This window comes from Alligator sinensis, unplaced genomic scaffold (assembly GCF_000455745.1).
Source record: "Alligator sinensis unplaced genomic scaffold, ASM45574v1 scaffold928_1, whole genome shotgun sequence".
In the NCBI taxonomy this organism is placed as follows: domain Eukaryota; kingdom Metazoa; phylum Chordata; order Crocodylia; family Alligatoridae; genus Alligator; species Alligator sinensis.
The window spans coordinates 26,503-51,468 of NW_005842229.1; the positions used below are offsets into that span (position 1 = coordinate 26,503).

The 24,966-nt window shown below is 42.9% G+C and overlaps 1 protein-coding gene across 1 annotated transcript in view; it reads left to right on the top strand.

Annotated features, from left to right (window-relative positions):
• The first annotated feature begins 6,163 nt into the window (after window positions 1–6,163).
• The window catches only part of LOC102373733 (fibrous sheath-interacting protein 2-like), a 41,974-nt gene continuing 23,171 nt past the window's right edge, over window positions 6,164–24,966 (top strand). Inside the window, exons 1-11 of the mRNA XM_025208439.1 lie at window positions 6,164–6,256; window positions 9,860–9,998; window positions 10,271–10,395; window positions 13,249–13,309; window positions 16,325–16,525; window positions 18,506–18,621; window positions 20,588–20,708; window positions 20,960–21,093; window positions 21,532–21,595; window positions 23,350–23,483; window positions 24,008–24,071. Coding sequence (XP_025064224.1) covers window positions 6,164–6,256; window positions 9,860–9,998; window positions 10,271–10,395; window positions 13,249–13,309; window positions 16,325–16,525; window positions 18,506–18,621; window positions 20,588–20,708; window positions 20,960–21,093; window positions 21,532–21,595; window positions 23,350–23,483; window positions 24,008–24,071 — 1,252 coding nt within the window. The remainder of the gene's footprint in view (window positions 6,257–9,859; window positions 9,999–10,270; window positions 10,396–13,248; window positions 13,310–16,324; window positions 16,526–18,505; window positions 18,622–20,587; window positions 20,709–20,959; window positions 21,094–21,531; window positions 21,596–23,349; window positions 23,484–24,007; window positions 24,072–24,966) is intronic.

Here is a 24,966-nt window from a genome sequence, read left to right on the forward strand (position 1 = left end):
TCTCTTCAGACCTTTGCATATATGTTTTTACAGCTTTATCGACCCCTGGGTTGTTTCAATCTTGGGGATCCTTACAGTCGCTTAATGACAACAAAGTACAGAAGTCTACACGATCCCCACTTGCGTTCCTACTACATGCGCAAAGATAACCTACGGAAATTGAAAAAAGGAGGTTACATCACCCATGACAATAAAGTAGGTTTAATAATGAGTGCTACAGATCTATTTGTGTCAAAGTAGTCAGTGTAATCCAACCCTGTTCTCACCAAAGGCACTAATTTCCATTGGGAAAACAATTAGGAGGCAGGGTAGATTTGCACATCATAGACTAACTAAAGTAGAAAAAGATATAGCACAAGCTTTTGGGGGCTAGAGCTCACTTTATCAGATGCTATGAAAAGATGTTCAGGGAATAGTGTAAAAGAATTAAAAATTACACACAGAGTATATGAAAAAATAAGGCCAACACCATATGCTCTGGAGATTCTCACTCATATTCCAACCCATACTGTCCTATAAGAGTCTTTCAAGAACAGGATGAACATTGCTGTAGGCAAAGAGAGCTGCTGCCATGGTAAATGCATCTGACAGCTTTCTTTGTACACACTATAAAGAAGATAAAACATTAGCAAGCACATTTACCATAATCATAGAAAATAAGGATTGGAAGGACCTCAGAAGGTCATCTAGCCCCCTGCTCAAAGCATCCCCAACTAGGTCACCCCTAACCATCCCCAAGGATAATCCTATGCTGAAAAGGGGTTTGATGCTATGACTGCACCAACTAGGAGAAAGGAGGGAAAATAGGGATGGTTAGGGGTGGGAGCAAAAGGTGTTACACTCTTGGTCTAGATGGCTGAAACATGCATACATGACTTCTCATGGGTCCCTCCTTCAAAGGATTATGTGGCTCGTTGGACTGCAGCTCCTAAACTGGGGATGAGGAGCTATAGTTTACTCAGGGAACTATAGTATTAATACTGTGATTGTACAGGACTGCAGCAGACATTCCTAGTCACCATTTTTTTGTTGTTCAGGTAATATGCACACTAAAGGAATTCAATGAATACAGACAGTATCTGACCACCCTCAAGATAGAGTCTGAAAACAATTATATCAGAGAACAAGTAAGTAATTCTATTGTTTTGTACCAAAGATAGGCCCCAAATAGCAATCAGATTGTAATTCCTGCAGAGCTTCCCCTTGGGGTTTACCAACAAGCTACCTTGAATGAGAAGTTTTCTGGGGAGGTTACCAGGGCATTGAGAACAAACTGGCTTGTGTCTAATGAAGTGCATGGCTTACAGACATAATGCCTGAGCGTGGCAAGCCAGGTCACTGTTACCACCATAACTGGGAGGGTTCTTGGAAGCTTGGAGACGGACAACATTCTAGCAGTCGATTGGACATTGGAAGATCAAATGCAAACTCTTACAATGAAGTGAAGGAGAAGGCTATGGACTAGACGGTGTCAGAGCACTGGCAGGGAGGGATTTGCTGTGTCCTAGAGGGGTCTTCAGAGGCACAGGGCTTCCCAAAATGTGCCGCCAGGTGCATACTTCCACACTCCATGGGCACATCCCCATGACCAGGAATATTTGTGCCACTGCTAGTTGTCCCCAGGGAACACCCCTGTATGTGTGCTCAGGCGCATGGCAAGTTATCCCAAGTGGGGTAGGGGAGGCTGGGGCCAGCACCTGGACTAGCCCCAGCAGCTTTACCTGGGGTCCTAGTGGCTTCCTGAGGCTCCAGCAATGGAAACACCATGTATCTGGGTCCATGAAGGTAGTTTTCCTTAAGTGTTTCCAGGGATAACTGTTCTTCTGGCGTAATTTAGTACCCACCGAGGTGCTAGAGCTTAAAGCCCACTTTGTGGAAATGAGAGGCTCCTACCTAGCTTGCTTCTGCAGCCATATGGCTGAGGGCAGGCAAAACTTGGGGGCATCCAAACCCCAAGACTCCAGGCTTGGGCCTGCACATAGGATACCTGCCAAAAGACTTTGGAAATATTTGAAGCCCCTGGTGGGGGTGGAAGATGTTTGCCGGTTGTAGGGCCGCTTATGATTCTGGGCTGATTCACGGATTTGGACTTGATTTGGCTGGGAACATGAAACGTTTCTTTTAAAAAAATAAATAAATCAATCAATCCTGGAGCACAGAGCCTAGCTAGCAGCTTGAGTGTGGCTCTGGCCGGCTAGGCTACAGTTTTGTGTGGCGCACACTGATGCTTTTTTCTGGTGCGGGTTGTTTTTTTTACACCAGGATCTCCAAACGTCAAAAACAACCACTGTGCTGCAAATTCACAGTGCAATGACCACCTTTATGTGCAGGGCATGGGGTTTGCAGCAGCACAGATGTCCTTCCTACAACTCACAGCACACCCAGAACTTGGCCCAGTGTACCAAGACAGTTTGCTATCCTACATGTGACACCACCAATACAAATATAATAACAAGGAAAAGATTGAGTAAGCCATTGTCAGCCTGCATCCTGGAGAAATCTTACACAGCCACCAAAGAACACATCCCCCTGAACAAGCCAGACACTGCAGCCAACCAAAATACATCCAGCATATTCACTGGAGAACGGTATACACTGATAGGACTGAAGAATGACTTGAGCTCCTCAGTCTAATCAGAAACCATAGCTACAACAACCTATAATGACGTGATTGGGTCAGTGCCTATTTTCTTGAAAGGCAGTCTTTCCAGTGCCATTAATGACAATATTAAATGTGAGTGAATATTTGGTTGTCTAGGAATTATGATTCTAGACAGTGGTAACTAGAGGAAGCCTCCAAACAATTAGAATTGTAAGAAAAAAAGCAAATGTTAAGGGCTTGTTTTCAAGCCATTTGAACTCACATTAGTGCCAAGCAATTACTTGTAAGTGCTCAGAAAACCTGGATTCTGTGCCGTACTTTTAGGGAAGGTGACACTGTAGGCTTCATTCCAAACAGGAGACTGGATCCTCTAGTTTTAAGTACAAGTCTAAACTCAGCTTTCATTGTGGGGCTGCAGTGGTTCCTCTGTAAAGGTAGGCAAGGAAAGGCAGTGGGAGAGAGTGTAAGGGCTGCAAGGAGCCTTTTCTTGCTCCTTGACCTCTGGGGCTCAGCCAAGATAAAATGCAACCACTAGCACTTGCAGTATTTGAAGTCAGGGCTGGGCAAACATCCGACGTGGCCACAGGAGCTGCAAGACTGAGGTATATGACCAGATTCCTACCCCTTGTTCACATGACTTCAGGAAGGAAACTTAGCAGTGAGGACCACTCTGCCTACACCACTCAGCAGGCATCCCATTGCTCTGCTGCTTATCCACACTTGCTAGTGGTTCATATCCCAGTTTCTTCTTTAACGTGGCTAATTTGCTCAAAGCCTAAGGCTCCCAAGTTAATTATTTCTTTAAACAGCCCTCTCCAAAACCTGGGCATGCAAATTTGGCAGTATGGATCCATAAAAAAGAGTTTGTCTTATCCAGATATTTTATGAAAGGTGGGTGGAAATGCCCACAAAAGAGTTCTGAGCACAAGTGGGGCAGGGAAGTGGTGTGGTAAACGGCAGATTGCTCACAGAATCATAGGAAATTAGGTTGGTAGGGACCTCAGGAGGTCATCTAGGCTAACCCCTAGGGGTGATGCGTAGGAGGTGCATGCAGGTGCACGTGCACCCCCTGAGCATGGCAGTGCACCCCCTACAAAAAGGCGCATCCTGCGGGCGGTTGCCACTCACCACCCTGCCACCGCCGGAGTCTGCAGGCAGCCCGCGATCCTCGATGGCTGCTGCCACCACTGCTGGCAGCGGCTGCGGGTGGTCACCAACCCTTGATCAGCACTCACCACCTTCCCCCCACACCCACCACTACTGGCTGCGTCTGCTGGAGCTGCCCTGCTTACCACTGCTGCGCTCCCACCACCGCGCTCCTGCCACCACCATGGCCCCCCCAACCGCCAGGCACATGAGTCGTTCATTGCCAACCCCCTGCTCAGAACAGGGCCATTCCCAACTAGATCATTCCAGCCAGGCTTTGTCGAGCCAGGCCTTAAACTCCAAGGATGGAGATTCCACCACCTCTCTAGGTAACTCGTTCCAGTGCTTCACCACCCACCTAGTGAGAAAGTTTTTTCCTAATATCCAACCTAAATTTCCTGTGGTGTAGCTTGAGACCATTGCTCCTTGTTCTGTCATCTGCCACCACTGAAAACAGGCTACCTCCATCCTCTTTGGAGCCCTGCTTCAGGTGGTTGAAGGCTGCTATTAAATCCCCTCTCAGACTTCTCTTCTGCAGACTAAATAAGCCCATTTCCCTCAGCCTCTCCTCATACTCAAAGGGGAAGACACTGTGGATCTGTAGTTGGCCTGTGAACTGCAGAAATTAGATGCCCCTACTTACCTACAGAATATGGTGGATGAAGGGGGGACTTTGGCCCTTGGCAAAGTACAATTTTCTGTAAATCATTTGAAGTCTGTGAACACAGCCTGCTGTGCGGAGAAAGGACTTTTGGTAAATTAAGACCTAAAATCTGGTCCAAATTTTCAGAAAGCATTGGCAAAACAAGTGACCACATTACAAGAGCCCAGTGAGCTTCCAGAAGGGGCTGACACCTCTCACCTTAGGCAGTGGCTGCTACAAGAAGAAAGACAAGGTTTCCAAGACCAGGAGAATCTGATGAGCAACAGGTACACAACATGGAATAATATATTCTGTATTGCTTTACAGAATTCCTTGAAGGATTGGGCATCATTATTTATACATGCTCCATTATCAAGTAATTAATTATCATTAAAATGATTAATGTTCCAGGAATGAATTGTGTGTGGAACATTGTGAAGTTAATGTAAATTCTTCAGATGTTAAATAAACAGTGATCCAGACAAAAATGATGGTAGTGCCAGCAATGTATAAGCAGAAATTTGATGTGAAAGATAGCCCCAGCTGATTCTTACCAGTCATTTACACTTTTCTTTAAAAGATATGTAGAGGCAATCAGTAAGGAACTGGAAAAAATTGAACACATCGCAAAAGAAAAACGTCGTCTCGAAGAGGCCAAACGAGAAAGAAAGCAATGTGAACAAAAGATAAAGAAACAAGTTCTCCTTTATAGAAAAATGGAGGTTAGAAACAAGACATATTGAAAGACAGTATAATTGTATATAACCTATATACCTTAAATAGGCAATTGGCACATATTTAACATTGCCAGCAGCCAATTAATTTACTAGAATGTCCCTAAAGATTTTGAAAAACTTGATGAATATGGCCCCAGTTTTGCGCACACTTATGCATGGTTTTAACAAAAGGCACATGAGTCTCACTGTGTTCAGTATTTAAGCCTGACAGACTTTTAGACTTCAACTTTCTTGACAAACATGCCCTTTGGGTGCATGAGTTTTACAGCTACCAGTCCTAGCACATGAAGCAGGGACTCGCAAACTGCGGTACGTGTACTGCTGGTGGTATGTAAGCTTGGTGTCCTATCCATTGACTTCATGTTTTTTTTAGACATTGGCATGCATGAACCAATAAGGTTCTAGAGCCACTGACTTAGACATCTGTGTAACTGTAGGTAAAATCCTGGCTCAAATGCAGTCAAAGGTAAAAATCCTATTGAATTCATCAAGTTAGAGTTTACCCTAATCTGTATCCACCAGTACTGAGAGTCTGAACAACGGGATTTGTGCTAATGACTGCTTGAAACAAATACAAATGGAATTTTTCTGAATACAAAATTCTTCCCACAAGGTGGGAGCATAGGCTCCATTAAAGAGCAACATCTGTGGGGTCACATCCAGGGTGGAATCAAAATGTGAAGGTTTGCAAGTTTATACAGGGCATGGGTAAAAACAAAGTCCTTATAAATAGTCATTCTGTTCTACTGTCAGCCCAACAATCTCACTGCTTTGCGTGGCAGTAAATACTACTCAATTTTTACAAAATTATTTCCCAAATGTGTTTCCATGGTAATGCCACTGAAATCAGTGACCTGATGCTAGCAATGAATTTGGCCAGTGTCTTCAAAATGTACCAATATCAAACAAACAAAAAATATCAGTGAAAGAAACAATAGAAAAAAAATATTATATATGCCCCAAAGAACTCAGCATACATCTTGTTGTTTCCTTTTGGTGCAATAAATTTGTGATGCTTAGGAATGGAAGACAGAAATGTTCCTGCTGCTGAGAATTGGAGAGGACTTGAAACGTGAAGCAAGAATTGCCGAATTCCAAAGGAAAAGAAGAGAAGAGAAAACTAAAAAGGTGCCTTCATTATTTCTGTTAAAATGCACATGCCTTGGTAGGAAGAACCTAAAAATTAAAACCACAAGAACAGTATCTAGAGGAGTTAACAGAAACAGTGTCCACTACAAAAATCCTTACCAGCTACCCATACTTGGAAACACTGAGGTCTTTGGGGTATGATACATACCTCCTCTGATAAAGATTGATCCACTTGTTCTGGTGGCATTTTGCAGGGTGGAGGGGGAAGAGTGGAGAATGAAGAGATGGTGTTAGGTTAAAAGTTTTGACCAAAAAAAAAAAAAAACGACCTGCATGGTGTTAAAATTCATCATATTTAAAATAATTTGTTTTGTACATTATAGTGCACTGTAGGAATTCCATGAATCTCATAGGAAGTCCTTTATGACTGGAGCAGCAATGTTTTTTTAACTTCCTTAAGAGCCTCTCTTGTGTTGAATCCTATCATGAGCTGAAGTTCTAAAAGACACTGAAGTCATTTTAATATCTAAGATATCTAATAACTGCTGCTGGGGGAAGCACAAAGTGTGAGCCAAAACAAGGGTGCAGAATGAGTTTCCCTGCCCCAAAACAAATACCGATTGAGGGTTTGCAAAGCTGCTGAAGAGGCATCAGAATGGGAATGGCAGCAGACTAAATAAAGCATTTTCAAGCACAGGGTATGTAGAAGATAGGGTATTCATTTGGTCAATGTTAAGGGAACAGTGTTACCAGCTTTGTGGAGATTTCTTTCTAAGGTACACTTGGCAACTTACACAGTTCATTATTTATTAGCATGGGCAATAGCAACAGAAGGATAATTCGGAGGAGATCAGGTTGCCTGATCTCCTCCAAAGAACTTTAAAATTAGGCTCAACGGGAGTCAGGGAACCGGTGGTCAAAGAGAGCCCAGGGTTGGTAAACCACAAACAAGATGCCAGATCACACCAGGTAAGTATTAAGCACGCTAGCAGGGAGAGAGAGATTGCAGAAGGATCTGGATAGGTTACAGGGGTGGGCAAACAGGAACAGGATGTGTTTCAATACGGACAAGTGCAGGGTGCTGCACTTGGGTAGTAGGAACCAGCAGCACACTTATACGATGGGGAACTCCCTACTTGAGAGCACGGAGGCGGAAAGGGATCTTGGTGTCATTATTGACTCCAAGATGAACATGGGCCGACAATGCGAGGTCATGGTTGGCAGGGCTAACAGGACCTTGTCGTGAACATTCCTCCATCACAGTCTTGATATTGGGTTACAGGCTGACCATGGGCTGCCCTATGCACTGCTGCCATCTGATACCAGGAAGGCTAACGGAACCTGCAGAGCAGATTACAGGGGGGGTCATGGAAAAAGGACTTGGTTGTGGGGGTCTACTACAGGCCTCCTCAACAGGATCAAGAGCTAGACAATGTATTCTCCGGGCAGCTAGCAGACGTCACACAGGCGAGGGAGGCAGTGGTCACGGGTGATCTAAACTACCCAGATATCTGCTGGGAGGAGCAGACAGCCAAAACAAGCTGCTCATGGAGGTTCTTACACTGTGTGCAGGACTTCCACCTAACCCAGGTGGTGTCTAGTCCCACCAGGGGTAGCGCCTTGCTTGACCTGGTCTTAGCAACAGGGGGTGATCTCGTGGGGAACATGCGAATTCATGGTAGCCTGGGAGATAGTGACCATCACTTGGTCGAGTTCACTATCCAGTCCCTTCTGATTCTACAATCTATGAATTATAGGTGTACCATAACAGAATTATATGAACTGACGTATGTCTAAATGTAGTCAAAAGTATGAATTTGCCAGGGTACCAATTAGATTGTAAAGTCAAGCTTTAACAAACCAGATTTGCTAATTCAGAGCCCCCTCTCCAGCCCTGGCCCAAGCCCTGCTGTGCAAGTGCCCCCCCTTCCCCACCAGGCCCACACAAATCACCGACACACAGGTGGGAAAGGGGGGTAGCAGTTCCTCCTGCCTCGGGCTTTTTGACTGTCTACTTAGCCAAGCAGAAAAGTTTCAGCTACCTAAATTATATAAAACAAAGAGAAATGCAATCAATGAAATTGTCTCACCGCTTTTTCTTGATCCTGGTAATCCATGGAATAAGGGGGAGACTGTCCACGCTATCTAGTCCAAAAGTCAGGTACCAAGTATCGTGCATCTTTATAGGCTGAGAAAGTCTGAAGTACCTCTCAATGACCTCAAACTTTTTTTCTGAAATGCTGAGGAAAGATGGTCATTGTGTTTGGGGGGTTTTTGTTTTATCTGACACTTACGAAGAAGCCCCAGATTTCTGCTCTTTCTGTTTTCCTGGTGTTTCCATCCGTGTAACAAGATTTCTTTGATTCTTCTATGGAGATTTTAAGTTTTCATTCATTTGAAAGACCGTAGTTCTGTGTTGACTCACAAAATTAATGAGAATTCCCTCTTCAGAAATAATTTCCTATTAATCTTCCACTATTTCTTTTCTTTATGTAACAGTTCATATCATTACCAGAATGCAGCTACAATTCAAATAGAAAAGAATCAAGTGTATTTCCTTTTAATATGAGACATATTCTAAATGGTTTTGATGTAGAGATTGCATCAGATTTCATAAAGGCAGGCAAAAGAACAGTTTCTAGTCTGAAATGTAAGGAAAAATTATTTAGATGTTAGCAGCACCAATAAGTTTGACTGTCCCAACTTCAGTTGCCTTAGGTCAGAGAGCAGGCTATTTCTAACCAATTTAAACCATCTATTTCCCATTTTAACACTACAACTGGTTTCTTTATAACTTGATTCATTGTAATCTATCAATCTCCATATAAAGCATGCCTATAGACTTTTCTATATATAGACAAACTCCATATAAAGCAGGCCTTTAGAGCTATACAAACACAAAGGGTATTTATACACATGCTTGGGGAGGAGGGCAGGGCAAGGGCTCTTTTATTAGAGCAGCTCTGAGAGACAGTCTAAATAAAGCATCCCAAGTGTCTCGTGTATCAGCATCCCTGCTCTTAAAAATGGTGGCGGGGGACCTTTATCTAAAGCGCGAATGCAGTAATTACCATGCTCTAGTAGACTTGATTGATGTAATTACAGTGCATTGGAGCAGCCTCGTTGTCTGTGTATAGATGCCCAAAGTAACTACTTCTGTGTATGGAAATGTATACAAGATTCTTGACGTGGTAGGGAAAAGTAATTTCCAGTTTATAATTGTTGGGAAATTCAGATTCTGAATTCAACTTACACAGGTTTCTTACAAATAAGAAGTCCATTTGTTGAAATTGGATTTTGTCATCTGTTTTTCTGTTTCCTAAATGGAATTGGAACTGAAGAGGTGCTTTTTAGGGAAGAATAATTTGGGTTGAATTTTCCTGTCTCTATTAATAGTGACAGATTAAGTCATTTTTTATTTGAAAACTAGAAGCAGTCATAGGTATTCATGATTGTTAATAAAACCAAAGCATATTTTATATCTACATATGTTACACTGATAGCTAATATATTTAATTATGAAATATTAGAAAAGTATGAACTGAAACATTATCAAAATATCATTGCGTTCAAGATTGTTCTTTTGTTCTTGAGATCAGGAAACTTATGTTAAATACCTAACATTTTTCTTTAATTCTGTAGAAGAGAGTATTGCTAGAGAAAAAAATGGCATACCACCTGAGGAAACTGCAAGAGCATTCTTATCAAAGTGTAGCATTTGAAAGTCCTGTAAAGAGCCTGGACAAGCTTTTATCAGAAAAACTACAGATTAAAAATGAAGGTATCTATAAGACAATATATGTACAGTCTTCTGCCTTTGCCTTGCATGCCAGGTCTGCAAATGTGGTTACTTCTCACTTCCAAAGCATCCATCTTCTCTGAAGTCCCTTGTAAAGAATTTCCCTCCTTTTACATCTAATTCTGCATTTCTCACAAATATAGGAATCATACAATTCATGGCATAAACTCTTTCTAGCATTCTACTCTCTCACATTTCTTTTGTGTAGCAACAAGATATTTAAAATGATATATTGATGTTTTTCCATCCTCTAGAAGAATGCGCAGTCGGCCCCTCTTGTCCATCTTCTGTTCTCAGTGGAAACGATGTTAGGAAAACTTCATTCTCTTCACTAACATTGGAATATGATTTAATGCAGAAAAACAGAGGTTCTTTACAGGTATGAAATTCATCACCCACGCAAGTCTTGAACCTAAAATAAAAGTGACATAATGATACATATCTAAAAGACATATTGTTTCATTCAGAGTTTAAAGCCTGAAAGTCTAATTAGATCACCTAGTCTGGTCTTCACTATGACAGGCCATCCAGTTTGACATCCAATCAGCATGGATTTATTAGGGGAAGCACAAAGTGTGAGCCAAAACAAGGGTGCAGAATGAGTTTCCCTGCCCCAAAACAAATACCGATTGAGGGTTTGCAAAGCTGCTGAAGAGGCATCAGAATGGGAATGGCAGCAGACTAAATAAAGCATTTTCAAGCACAGGGTATGTAGAAGATAGGGTATTCATTTGGTCAATGTTAAGGGAACAGTGTTACCAGCTTTGTGGAGATTTCTTTCTAAGGTACACTTGGCAACTTACACAGTTCATTATTTATTAGCATGGGCAATAGCAACAGAAGGATAATTCGGAGGAGATCAGGTTGCCTGATCTCCTCCAAAGAACTTTAAAATTAGGCTCAACGGGAGTCAGGGAACCGGTGGTCAAAGAGAGCCCAGGGTTGGTAAACCACAAACAAGATGCCAGATCACACCAGGTAAGTATTAAGCACGCTAGCAGGGAGAGAGAGATTGCAGAAGGATCTGGATAGGTTACAGGGGTGGGCAAACAGGAACAGGATGTGTTTCAATACGGACAAGTGCAGGGTGCTGCACTTGGGTAGTAGGAACCAGCAGCACACTTATACGATGGGGAACTCCCTACTTGAGAGCACGGAGGCGGAAAGGGATCTTGGTGTCATTATTGAGTCCAAGATGAACATGGGCCGACAATGCGAGGTCATGGTTGGCAGGGCTAACCGGACCTTGTCGTGCATCCACAGGTGCATCTCGAGTAGAGCCAGGGAGGCGATCCTCCCCCTCTATGGGCCCCTGGTCAGGCCGCAGCTGGAGTACTGTGTCCAGTTCTGTGCGCCCCATTTCAGGAGGGATGTGGACAACATGGAGAGGGTCCAGAGGAGGGCCACCTGCATGATCCGGGGACAACAGGGCAGACCCTACAGTGAGAGACTGCAGGACCTGAACCTATTCAGCCTCCACAAGAGAAGGCTGAGGGGGGACCTGGTGACCGTCTATAAACTCACTAGGGGGAACCAGAAGGGTTTGGGGGAGACGCTGTTTCCCCTAGCCCCCGCTGGCATAACAAGGAGTAATGGGCACAAGTTGACGGAGAGGAGGTACAGATTGGACATCCGAAAAAACTACTTCACAGTTAGGGCGGCTAGGAGCTGGAACCAACTTCCAAGGGAGGTGGTGCTGGCCCCTACCCTGGGGGTCTTTAAGAAGAGGCTGGATGCCTACCTGGCTGGACTCATTTGAGTCCCATTTTTGTTTTTAGGGTTTTTTGTTGTTCTCCCGCCCTGGCGGGGGGTCGGGCTAGAAGATCTATTAGGTCCCTTCCGACCCTAAAACTATGAAACTATGACACAGTTAACTCTGCATGGAAACCAGGATCTTGTGTTTAGATAAAGCATATCTCACAGACCTCAAGAGATTGGAAATCCATCACTACCTCTGGTAGTTTTTTCTCCTGGTTCAACACGCTTACTGTAAAAAACTTGTGCTCAGCTTCTTATATGAATGTACCTGGATTGAGTTTCCAGCCATTGGCTCTTTCTCGACTTTTTCCACCAGTTTATGGGGCCCAGTAGCACCCAGTATTTTTCCCTGTGGGGGAAAATACCCTATAAGCAAGTCATGTCTCAATCTCCTTTTGAAGTGAAACAGACTGAGCTTTTTAAGTATTTCCCTGTCTGGCATTTTCTCCAAACTTGAGCCTTTTTCTGGTTCTTTTCTGTGACCTCTCCAGTATTTCAACAATGCTCAACAGATGTTGAATGGATATTCAACAATGTAGAAAACAGAACAAGGATGCAGTATTCCAATACTGTTCTCATCAATGTCATCTACAGAGGCAACAATCACCTCAACCCTGTTCATTACTTTTGCACTTATATGTTGAAGGATTGCTTGTCCCAATTGCAGGAATTTATACTTTGTCCTTACTGAATTTTATTTGGTTAATTTTAGACCATTTCTCTAGTTTATGAAAATAATTCTGAATTATAATCCTATTTTTCCAGCATGTCTGCAACCTACCAGCTTGATACAATTTGCAGATTTGCTAAGTGTACACTCAATCCCATCTTCCAAATCATTAATTTAGATATTGAACAATGCCAGACCCAGGACAGACCCCTAGGGAACCCCACTTGATACCTGCTCTTATTCATTAGGTCTTAGAATGTCCTCTATATAATGACATAAAAAATAAAGTATTTATCACCATTCTTGCAGAAACTAACATACTTCTCAAATAGAGAGAAATTAATATGGCTCCTCCAGCAAACAGATTCATATTTAGTAAACCATCTTGGAATTTTTGCTTACAAAGCTGAAGCAATCAGCATTAAACATCCTTTACTGTTGATACGACAGATACATTTTATCACTATATTTGTTTTTACTGTCTTGTGGACCTATTCACAATATTTTTATAGATTCATGATCTGATTTATCACCATATTTGCACTTGATTATGTTAATTTTAGGAGTAGGAATAATGCTTTTGTAATGCTCAACCCTATTTTATTATTATATTTGCATTTCTGTTATTTGTTTACATTTATATTATGTTTGTATGTCTGTTATGTTGTTTTTGGGAGCATGACTTTCAGCCAGAATCCTTAATAAATCAAACTGAATTGAATGAATAGCTGCTCCCAATTAGACATTGATGACTATTCCATAAACATGATGATTAAGGTTTCTTTTACATATTTAATTTTGCAGAAAGACTCAGATTGTAGTGAGATGCATTTGGACAACAGCCTAAGTGGGAAATGTGAGACAGGTAAGCATTGAGCTATCCTAGCTATAGCCCTGAGCTGGATATTACTGTGGCTTTGTACATGGGGTTACTGTAACAACAGGAGTGAAGGCTGCATGGATCTTTCTATTATACCCTTATTTTGCAGTAGCTCATAGCTTCTCCAAACTTTTGGGTTGAAATTCTTGCTTATGCTAGACACTAAAGTTTTAAACCTTACACCAAAAATAGCTGGGCTGTTTTCAAGGACAAAGCAAATTAAATTATATTTTTTGCTATTTATCAACGTTTCTAACCTTTTAGAAAACTTTTGCACCTTGGCTAGAAATAGAGCTCTGTCCTGCTGTCCTGCAGACAGTTTGCAGGCTCTGTACTTGAAATCATACAGCCTAAGCTCTAGTCACTTGTCTCCTAGGAGTTGCTCTGGAATTGTGCAGATCACAGAATTAAATTTAGCGGTGAAAACAGGAGGCAAGAACAGGTTTGTAACTTAAGTAATTTAGAATTGAATGGCAGAACTGGAAACAGAAGCCATGTCTTTAAAGTGATTTACCAACAGCTCATCAATTAGACCAGTGGAATATATTTCCTATTTACATATCCCACTCTGTTGTTATGTATATAAAAACAGAACTTCCTATCGACTCCTACCCAACTTTGCAAAATACTTTGAGCTGTAAAGTTGAAAAATCAATAGCAGGGTGCAAATGCTAAACATCATGACTGGGCAAAATTTTCCAGCAAAAGCAGCTCAGCACTTCAGGTGGAAGGCACCAGTGAATTGTAACTCTGGTTCTAGGGCCCAACCTTTCCTCCACAACAGTTTTGTTAGGACCTTGTGGTAAAGTTTGCAGGTTGGTCAGTGTTTGTGTTATCACCTATGTACGATGGTTCTCCTTCTGCGTGCCCAACTTCCACCATCAGTTCTGAGACCCCCTCCATGCACTGTGGAAATGCAACTGCACGTAACTGCATGGAAGTTCCCATTCACAACAATCTCTCAATACTCTATTAGCCCCATGAAAACTTGCTTTAAAAGGTGGATCTCATTGTAATATGAAGATAATTGTGGAACAGGTAGTTGATGGCAAGTATAGAACAAGGACGGGTTCTCATTTAGGATCAAAACACTACAATTGACTCCTGTGCGGAGAGTCCAACACCAGGCTACTCGCCATATGAGTGCTGAGGATTTCAGTGGCATTGGAGCACTGAGCCTTCTAGACCAGAGGTTCTCAATCCCTGGGCCTCAGTCCGGTGCCAGTCCATGGCGGATCAGCTACCGGACCGCGGCGGGTCAGCTGCCAGACCGGAAGTGGCTGCGGATCGGCAAACTGTGGCACCCCAAAGCCAGGTGGAGAGGCCACAGCTCCTTGTGCAGGGCCCACAGCAGTGCAGGGTCTGGCCCACCCCCCTGCCCCGGGGTGCGGGTATCCTTACCCGTCTGCTGGCTGGAAATTCTGGCCACAGTCAGCTGCGATTGCTGGGCTGGGGTTTGACAGGCTGTGACATAAAAAACTTTGAGAACCCCTGGTCTAGACCATGGGCTGGCTTTTTTCAGTGGGTGAAGCACACCCAGACACATGTATTGTGCTGCAGAGAAGTCTTGGCTGCCGTCTGTCACTAATGGCCTTGTTGCATATTAATTTTAAGCAGTTCCTAGACCTCTTAACTTCCGGATTGTCCACACATTAACACTGAAACTAGTTTTACACACACTTTAGGTGGCTTAAATTTATGCCATTCTAGGGCAGGTTTCTCTCTGATCCATGTTACTTAGCTCGTGTTCCATTAATGTGCGGCCATTTCCAACAGACGAGCTGCCCAAGTTGCAGTCCTCCAGCATCCCAGGATGCAGTGTTCCCTCCCCCACCTTCCTGTTCTGAGTGGACAAACTCTCTACCTCATGAACACTACTACCTGGGGAGAAGGGTTCTGGCACCAAGCCAACTCCCCCCACCCACCTCTGGGAGTGTGACTACCCCCAGGGGTGCAACAGCAAACAGCCTGCAGAGTACATACCGGTTAGCCAAGTCACAAAGCATGGATGGGTCCAAGAGTGAGGAACAATGAGAGCAGGGAAGTGGACATCAAGGCTGGATCAGGTCCCAATGAGCTGAGGCTTCCTTCCCAGGACAGGGAGAGTAGATCTGCCAAAAGTGCCTTCCCTCACTGCTCCCCGCTCCCAGCCATCCTGGAAAGCACGGCCAACACCCCTCATACTCCAATCCTAAATACCAGTTTATTAAAACATGAGACCTTCTTTAATTTACTTCCTCTTTATTTTATTTATTTACTTTTGCTTCTTTTTATTTTATCCTGTAGTGGCTGACTTCCTTCTTTTTACCATTCCACCCCCATTTCCTTTCCACCTCCCATTTCAGTACCCAGTCCTAGACCATTAACTCTCTGCCTCCCAGATTCATGTTCCCACCCCCACCCAAGCTTGTCCTGGCTCACCAGCCCTGTAGTGGCCATTCACAGCTGTAGCTCCTAGTCCTGCCTCTTGCTCACCAGCCCTCTAGTGACAAGTCACAGCTAGGCAGGTGGGGGACATTTTTTCGCCTTAAGGTGTGACTGCTCCAAACTCAAGCTAGCACTAACACTGGTCAGCATTGCAGCAGCTCAAAGTGCAATGTGTAATATGGCCCTAAGTTCCTAGTGAACAGAACTGCTTTGTTATTAATTGAATTCCTGTTTTTAAATACCAAGGGGGCTCTGCAGCACAGATCAAATGAAAAGAGTGCTAAAGTTGCAAGAGAAGCAGCCCATACTTCATATCTGTATTTTTGGGGACACAAAGATCTGTTTTTCCTTGACTGTATAGACTGGTTAATTTAACCTGTATCACTACCCCAATTACACAAATAAAACCATAGAAAAGTTCTTAGCTTTTCCTTCTGGCCTGACAGTAAAACCAATACATTCCTTTAGGGATGTTTAAAGATAGAACAGATCAATGAAATAACAAATTTCCTCAATTTCCCTTAAGTAAAAAACCAGATGAGCAAAGCAATAACCTTTGCCTCTGTACCTCAGGCCCCGAATACACCAGCAGCAGCAGTGGCAATGCCATCAACCTGAATCCCAGAGAAAACAGCGAATGCAAAAACAGTGGATGTGAAAACAGTGGATGCGAAAACAGCGGAAACATTGGCAATTGTTCCACCTGTGCCTCCAGGGAGTGCTGTGAAGCAGCAAACAGTACGACCACCAGCAAATTCTCTGTTTCCTCCTCTGGTAAGTGGCCCTCCACTATGGAAGGGAGCCATTCATTCATTCAATATACTATCTTCCCCCAAGGTTCATAGTGTCTTACAATAAAAAACAAGATAAATGATAAAAACATTAAAATATTAAAATAGTATGAAACTAGCAAGTCCTCAGACAGCGTCTCAGACCTTAACCTAACTTGCTAAATGCCTACCCAAACAAGGAGGTCTTACATCACTTCCAGAAGATGTCCAGGCTTGGGCTCGGACAAGCCTCAAGGGGGAGGCAGTTCCAGAGTTGAGGAGCAACTTCTAAAAAGAACCTTCAACATGTGCACCAGGTCTGTTTTGTAGCGACAGGTGGTACCTGCAGGAGGTTATTTTGGGCTGACCTTAGGGATTGTGATGGAATATAAAGGAGGAGGCAATCCCTTAGGTATCTAGGGCTGAGGCTGTTTTAGGGCTTTACAGGTCAAAACTGGCACCTTTGGTTGCTTCCAGAAAGCTCTTGGAAGCTAGCACAGACTCTGAAGCACAGAAGTAAATTGCTCCTGGTGACCCACATCCATCAGAAGACAGGCTACCCCTGCAGCTTCTGGGTGGCCCTCTAGGGCAGCTGCCATCTATACCAGGGCTGTGACTGGAACAAATTTAACATTGGAACCCCAATCCTGACATCTGCACTGGCACTTGTAATTGTACCCAACCAAATTGGCCTTATATTTCCTGGTGTAAGTTCTAAAAAGTTCCAGGCGTGTCTAACAAACTGGGAGATATAGATATTCCAAAACCCAGAGGTGATCTCATATTGGGCCATTTTCCTCAGAGGTTGTGTGTTAAAGTCTGCTTTTCCTATATGATAAAACAGCTCCTCATTCTTTACACTGCATGGCATAGTTTGCTTTTTCCACTTAACTTCTGAAAGACACAAAAGGGTGATACAGACTTCCTAAGCTGTGCACAGAACATACAGAGGGTTAAAGAATTGGCATTCAGCTGGAGATTTCCACAAAAGTAGTAAAGAGGAACATGAGTGATGCTCTCATATTTGAGATTCAAAAAGATAGAAGGAGGAGCCAAAGGCCTCATTTTGTAGAAGTTAAATTATTAAGGCTATTTCATTTGAAACAAGATAAATAAAAGGGGTCATGACAGGGGCACTAAAATGAATGAATGAGACCAAATGTGTCATTCAGTTGCTCCTGTGCATTGATGATGATGAAGATAAGCACCACTGACACTTCCCCACCTCTAATCCCGGAGGTACTCAGCTGGAAAGGAATATACAATCATCTTTTGGGTGTCCCCAACTCTCAGAGGTGATACTGGGGCCTATTGAAAAATGGAAATGCCTCTGGGCCCAACCCTTAGGATGAGAAGGCAGTGGCTTATTAATGCAGGAACTTGGAGACAGCTTTCAGTTAGTAAGTAAGGTATTTTCTCCATTAGTTCAGTATTGACTCCAGGAGTTAGTCCTTGTCCATCTGAGAAAGTTTTACAGTTTAAGCAAAACTAAAATAAATTACTCTTAAATCCAAATAAGAGTTTCCACAGGTGTCAGGAGTGGTTTGTTTGCCTGAAGTCATTTGATGTTACAGATTTAATTTCTGTCAAAACTAGTATTTCAAAAAGCAAAGTACAACTCAAAGAAGTTCATAGAAGCAAAAAATAAACAACAAAATGTTAATTGTTGTAGTATAGGGTAAACATTTTATTGCCACTTGATTTATGAGTCTTTTGTAAAACTCACGATTGTTCCATGTTTGAACTGCATGTACCAATAGATCTTATGGTTCATGACTTTGGTTCTGACACACACACACACACAGTAATAATATTGGTTCCTCCGTTTGTGACTTAAGTAATGTATTTGTCCTAAACTCATGGAAGTAAACTCTTTTTAGCCCCACAATGTTTAAAAATAACCTTGCACTTCTATATTACATATATATTTAATACTACATAATTTAATATTATATATGATATATAAATATAATTTTTTCCTCAGGGGTTAATCTATCTAGTCAACCACCAGGTGATGGACCTTTACCCTCTTCAGTGGTCTCTCAACAGAGCTCTGAAATTGCTAATGATATCACACACAGGAAAAGAGCATCTTACCAGGTAGAACGTCATTGCACAGACAGATCTAATGGGTTGTTGGATGTGCGTAACTGTGTTCCATGTACTGAAATCTATTAAACAGGAGTCACAAGGTGGTATTGTTACATACAGTCTTGCATTTTCAGTCCTTGAAGAAATACTGTATTAGTTTTAGTTTTATGATGCATCATTTTTAGGGGGAATTATTACAAGGAGCAAGAGCTTGCTTTCTGTCCTAGTCTCTCTAATGGATCATATCTTGAGGCATTACTAACCAGCAGTTTCTGAAATGGGGCTTGCTCACGTGCTGTTTGTTACCATTTTTAGTTGACAATTCATTTATATTGGGTAAATAAGCAAGTTACATTAATAATATAGAATCAAAGAATCATAGAAAATTAGTGGAAGGGACCTCAGGAGGTCATCTAGTTCAACACTTTGCTCAAAGCAGGACCATCCCCAACTACAACATCCCTCCCAAGGCTTTGTCTATCTGGGTCTTAAAAACCTCCAAGAATGGAGATTCCACAAACTCTCTAGTCAACCTGTTTCAGTGCTTTACTACCCTCCTAGTGAGAAAGTTTTTCCTACCTAACTTAAACTTCACCTGCTGCAACTTGAAACCATTGCTTCTTGCTCTATCATCTGGCACCACTGTCCACAGAGAACAGTTTATCTCCATCCTCTTTGGAGCCCCTCTTCAGGTAGCTGAAGGCTGCTATTAAATCCCCTCCCCGTCTTCTCTTATCCAGACTAAATAAGCCCAGTTCCCTCAGCCTCTCCTCACAAGTCATGTCCCCCAGTCCCCTAACCATTTTTGTTGCCCTCTGCTGGACTGTCTCCAATTTGTCCACATCCTTTCTGTAGTGGGGGCCCCAAAACTGGACATGGTACTCCAGATGTGGCCTCACCAGTGCTGAATAGAGGGGAAGAATCACTTCCCCTCATCTGCTAGCAAAGCTTCTACTAATGCAGCCCAGTATGCTGTTAGTCCTCTTAGCTACAAGGGCACACTCTTGGCTCATGTTCAGTTTATTATCCACTGTAACCCCCAGGTCCTTTTCTGCAGAGCTGCTGCTTAGCCAGTTGATCCCCAGCCTGTACCACTGTACACTGTATACTCACATTCCTCACTGCTGATTCCTCTCCCAGTAGAAAGGAAGCCTGCAAGCCCCCTCCATTTATTACTGTTTGGCTGAAGGTTGATAATATGTTCTCCAAAAAGGTACTTAGCTCAATAGATCTGCAGTTTGTGGATTTTGTGCACTTGAACCCTGACAGATCAGATAGGATTGAATCAAACTCTGAGATATTAAAGTGTAATTCCACTAGCATCTTCCAGTGATGTCAGAGGAGATAATCTTGATGTGAACAGGGTGCCAAGCTAGGTATTGTTCTGAAAATATTTTGAAAATCTTCCAGCCCATTCGTAGCTTTCAGGAACAACCCTATGAAGGAATCTTTTTCTATTCACTGTGTGCTCAGACTTCTTTGTTAGCTGGTGAATACCTAATTCTAAGGCTTCTTGGCAATGGTACTATCTAGACAATAGGTCTGATGACCATGTTCCATTGCTGCAATTTTCAAGGTTGCTGGGAAAGAAGCTGTTAACTCTCCTCTGGGAGTATGGCAAAGATAAAGAGGATCTGAGAAGAAACAAGTTCAAACTTCATACTCTACTTTTACTATCTGTTGGGTTTCCTTCTCACAAGACACTATTTAGGAACAAAGTCATTGCCCTTTTTTTTTTTCCCCTCTGGAGCAATAGAAAGGTCTCCAGATCAGTATCAGGTCAGCTGCTTTATTCACAGCATTTTCTTACTTATAAAAAGGAATGGTCTTTTCAGACTCAGAACATCAATAGATTTCTGTGAAGGACTTGAACAGAAACATTTATGAAAATATTCCTGCACTCAAGACAGCTCTTTCACTCTTTTATGCCATTCAATTCCTGTACTAAACTCAAACTTTTTCTAAAATATTGTAGGAACAAGAAGTGCTAGAAAACAACATGGCATTAACATTGCAGGAGAATGATTATCAACAGAAAGAAAATCATGAAGATCTGTATACGCCATTATCTGAATCCCAAGAGACTGTAAATCAAGGTATATGTAAAGTATAGAAGAATACATACATTATCTGATAGCTGGGGAGGCTAGGATCTGAACCTTTTTCCCAGTGCGGAGCACATGGTGAGAGACGGACCAAAGTCAATTTTAAAAAAGCACCATTTTTAAGGCAGTGTAACCAAAGCCAGATGCAAAAACCCTTCTTTATTTCCTCGCCCTTCCCTTCATGCTTCCCAAGCTGGATGGGGAGGCATTTGAAATTAACTTATTCATTTTCTTTTTCTCAGGTGATAGTGAAAACAGTCCCTCTAGGCAACTTTCACTTCTCAACAAACTATTAACTACAAAAACTTCACTCTCTTCAGTAACATCTGAACATGATTATGACACAATACAGAGGAGGAGCAGAGGATCTTTACAGGTATGAAGTCATCACCAGTACAGTCTCCAGTAGAAAAAAGATGTCATCATGTTAGGGCTCTGGACATATTTCATGTCTAAAAGATGTGTCAGATAATGCTCTGAGATCTCCCATCCCAGAGTTCAGAGCCTCTAATGCCTGCGACATGACAACTTGCACTTTGATTCTCAAGCTTTTGGTAAGCAACCCTCATCTAAACCCCTGAGTTTGGTTAGGAGTAGATGCTCTGCTAACTTTCACTGGGCAAATGCTCCTGTGAGAGTTGGACAGATTTGAAATCCCAGCCTCTGCGGCTTCTTTTTTTTCCAAAGGAAACAAGGAAGCCAGATGCTGTTTTACATGACTAACCCATGAATCCCATTTCCATGCGACTGATCTAAGGTTGGGCAGGAGAATCACTAACACAATATTGTTTCTTTTGCATGTTTTATGTGGCAGAAAGACTTAGATGCTATTGATGAAAAAGATGTGTACAGAAAGCCAAGCAAAGAATGTGAAGTGGGTAAGCACCGAGTTCTCAGTTAAAGCATAGTGTTTAATGTCACTGTAGTAATATATGATTACCAGCACTTCCAAAGTGTTACTATTTTCTTAAGCTTCTTGCAGAGGGATTCCCAAATTGGTAGTAAGGAATAAAGAGCAATCAAGACTACCGCTCTTTTTATATCTTCCAAACATGGTATGAGGGAATTGTGCTGAAAAGGAGCCACTTCCTTCTAGACAGTTCTTTCCCTGTGCACAAGAGAGATGCATGTGCCAAACTGTCACCCATAAGACCTGGCCATTTAGGACTATATCTATGCCAAATTATTATGTCTTTTTTTTTTATTGCCATCATTTGTAATTGTAACCTTCCGTGTGGATCAGCGCATCCATAATGGAGCAGAGGCTCAATATTCATTGGACGAAGCATTGAAGGGCCATCCACAAAGCTTTGCCATACATCTACAACTCTCTAGTGCTTTGTAAGAATAAAACATTCATGCATAAGAAATTCCTTTGCCAAGACAGTGCTTCTTGCCATACTGTCAAGGTATCCTTGAAGGGGGTAACTAAGGGCGCTGACAGACATGCAGGCCCCTACTCCAACTCATGTTACTTTACATAGAGCACCATGAGTTAGAGCACCCCTCCCCAACCCAAAATACATTCACCTATTGAGTGAGGGTGGGGATGGGGGGGGGTGATTGAGTCTGCCTGCAGGAGCCCAATGAGCCTGCCTGCAGCCGAGCTGCTCCCACCTACCCACCTCCCTCAGTACCGTGGCTGTCATCAAGAAGGGAGGAGAGAGGGGGAACAAGCTGCCAGCTGGGGTTTGCCTAGCCTGAGCTGGAGGAGGGACAAGTGGATTGTTGCCCATCCCCACACCTCAAGACAGGCAAACCCCAGTTGGCATCTCACTCCTCCTTGCCCCTCACTCTTCCCTTCCTGCTCCCACTCTCCCCTCCCTGCTGACAGCCCCAGGGGTGGGGCTGGGCTGATGCAGCACAGCCCCCCATCACATGACAAGTTACCCCTAGGGAACACAAGTTCCCTAAGGAGATCCAAAGTGGAGCACCTTCATTTGATTTTTCATTTAATGAGGGTTAATTTGTCACATGATCAGCCACTTTAAAAGTGCTCTGCAGTCATGAATGTGCATCATGGCATGGTTGTAGACCACTTTCAGGGAGCTGATTGCATGACAACATAACTTCTGTCTGCACCCTAAGAAACCAGACCTCTTGCCACCAGATGGCCTTTTGGTGACTAATCAGCTGGGGGTTCAGGCTGGGTGCGGCACTGGATCCAAGGCTTGGAAACTGAACTGTGTGGGGTTCCACTGGCCGAGAAGTGTGTCAGATAGCAGCTCCACACCTGTGAGTGCCTAAGATGCCCAGACCCAAATTCCCTAAGACCACAGAGGATTCAGTGATTCAGTCCAATTATAGTGGACTTGTGTCCATCCAGAGTGCCAGGTTATCACAATATGTCTGTCTGTCATGAGGATATGGGTAAACAGCTCATTTTATTTCAAAGAGGTAACTGAAACTAAAGGAGGGGAAAGGGACACAGAGAATGCCAGAGTTAACAGAAATTGCAAAGTGGTATGGTAGGAAATAGACCTGTGTTGCTACCTTATTAAGATAAACATCACTTGTGTGTTACTTCTTTCCTGTGTAATGCATTCCCCCACCTTTATTTGCATTCTGTCTGCTGATACATCCTAAGCAGGGCAAGGAAGGATTTGAAGTTATTTATTGATTTTTTTTCCAGGAGACAGTACAGTCAGTTCCTCTTGTCAACCTTCATTTCTTAATGAAACAGTTCATACAAAAACTTCAATCTCTTCAGTAACACCTGAACCTAATTACAACCAGGTCAGGGGGAAGAACAGAGGATCTTATCAGGTATTAAAAGAGGAAACTGAAAGGGTCATCATATTGAGGTGTTTAAGTAGGTTTTGTGGCTAACAGGTGTGTTGTTCAGAGATAATGTTCCAAGCATTCCCACCCCTGAGTACTGAATTTCTGATACCTGGCAAAGAACAGCTCTCAAGCTTGAATTTTGGTAGGCTGCCTAATTCTCAAAGCCAAGTTTTCTGGGCTATTAACTTTTGTTGTGCTCAAATGTAGCCATAAATAAAGTGACTCCAGCCACAGGTGTAGCAACAGTGCTGCCATGCTGGTCAGTACTGAATCTATTTCAACATAAAGTAAAACTAAGAATTAGTTGCCATTGTCAGGTTCAACAAACAAAAAGTTATGCTTAAATTCCCGTGTGCACCTTCAAATATCTCAACTCAAATGACCTCCAGTGAGTGAGGGCTTTTAGAAGACTTAGGTACATTTGAATATCCCAAAGCTTGTGAAGTTTGCAGTTTAGTCGCATTGCTAAAATATTCATTTTTTTCCTTTTATGTATGTTTTTGCAGAATTACACAGGCAGTATTGATAGGAACAACTTGAACAGAAATCAAAGTGAGGAATATGCACTGGGTAAGTACTGGGCCGTTTCTACTACAGTATGCGATTTAATATCTCTATGTCTTTAGCCATTACCGGTAGCTGGAAGTATAAAGTTAAGTTGGACAAGTCTTTATTATAAACCTGGTTAAATAGGTTTCTCAAAATACTGCCTTTAAGGCTGAAATCCTTCCAGGATTTGTTTTATTAGAAGGTGTTTTTTCTCCCCGTATTTCACCAAAAGTGATTTCTCATTTTTCAAGAACAAAAAAAAAAGAGTGGGAGAGAAGCAATTTTGGCAGTTTTTCCACTTTGAGCCACTCTAAAGTGGTGCAGCATCTCATGCATCAGCACTCCAAAACAGTGGCAGGGCACTTTAACTAAAGCTTGTCCAATGAGCTTTAGTTAAAGTGCCCCTGCCGCCATTTTGAAGCATGGGGACACTGATACGCAAGACACAGAGGCTGGCTGAAGCACATTAATTAGCACAATCCAGCAGATTCAATTAACTGAGTTTGCTGTGATATGATGTAATTACAGCACATCAGAGCAGCTTCCCAGCCTGTCTACAGGCACCCAGAGAGTTTAGATTATGGTTTGTATAGAATGGTTTGGATAGGGATGATCTTACTTCAGGCAGAGGTTTGGACTAGATTGTGGCGGGCCAGTAGGGGGCGCTCCTGCGTTGAGCCGCCCACCTCCCTGCGGCCGACCACCTTCCAGGCTCCGAGTGCCTCCCTTGGGGTGCCTCCCGTCCGGCCGACCCCTTCCCTGGAGCACACCCGCTAGCCTGGGGGTCCCGCTGCCACCATCCAAGGCTCTGGACTCACTTCTGGCTCTGTGCACCTTGGAAAACACAGGCCTGATTGTCCAATGGGTACTAGACCCAATACAAGCACTTGGGGCACTTCCCCAAGTCAGGGGCTGA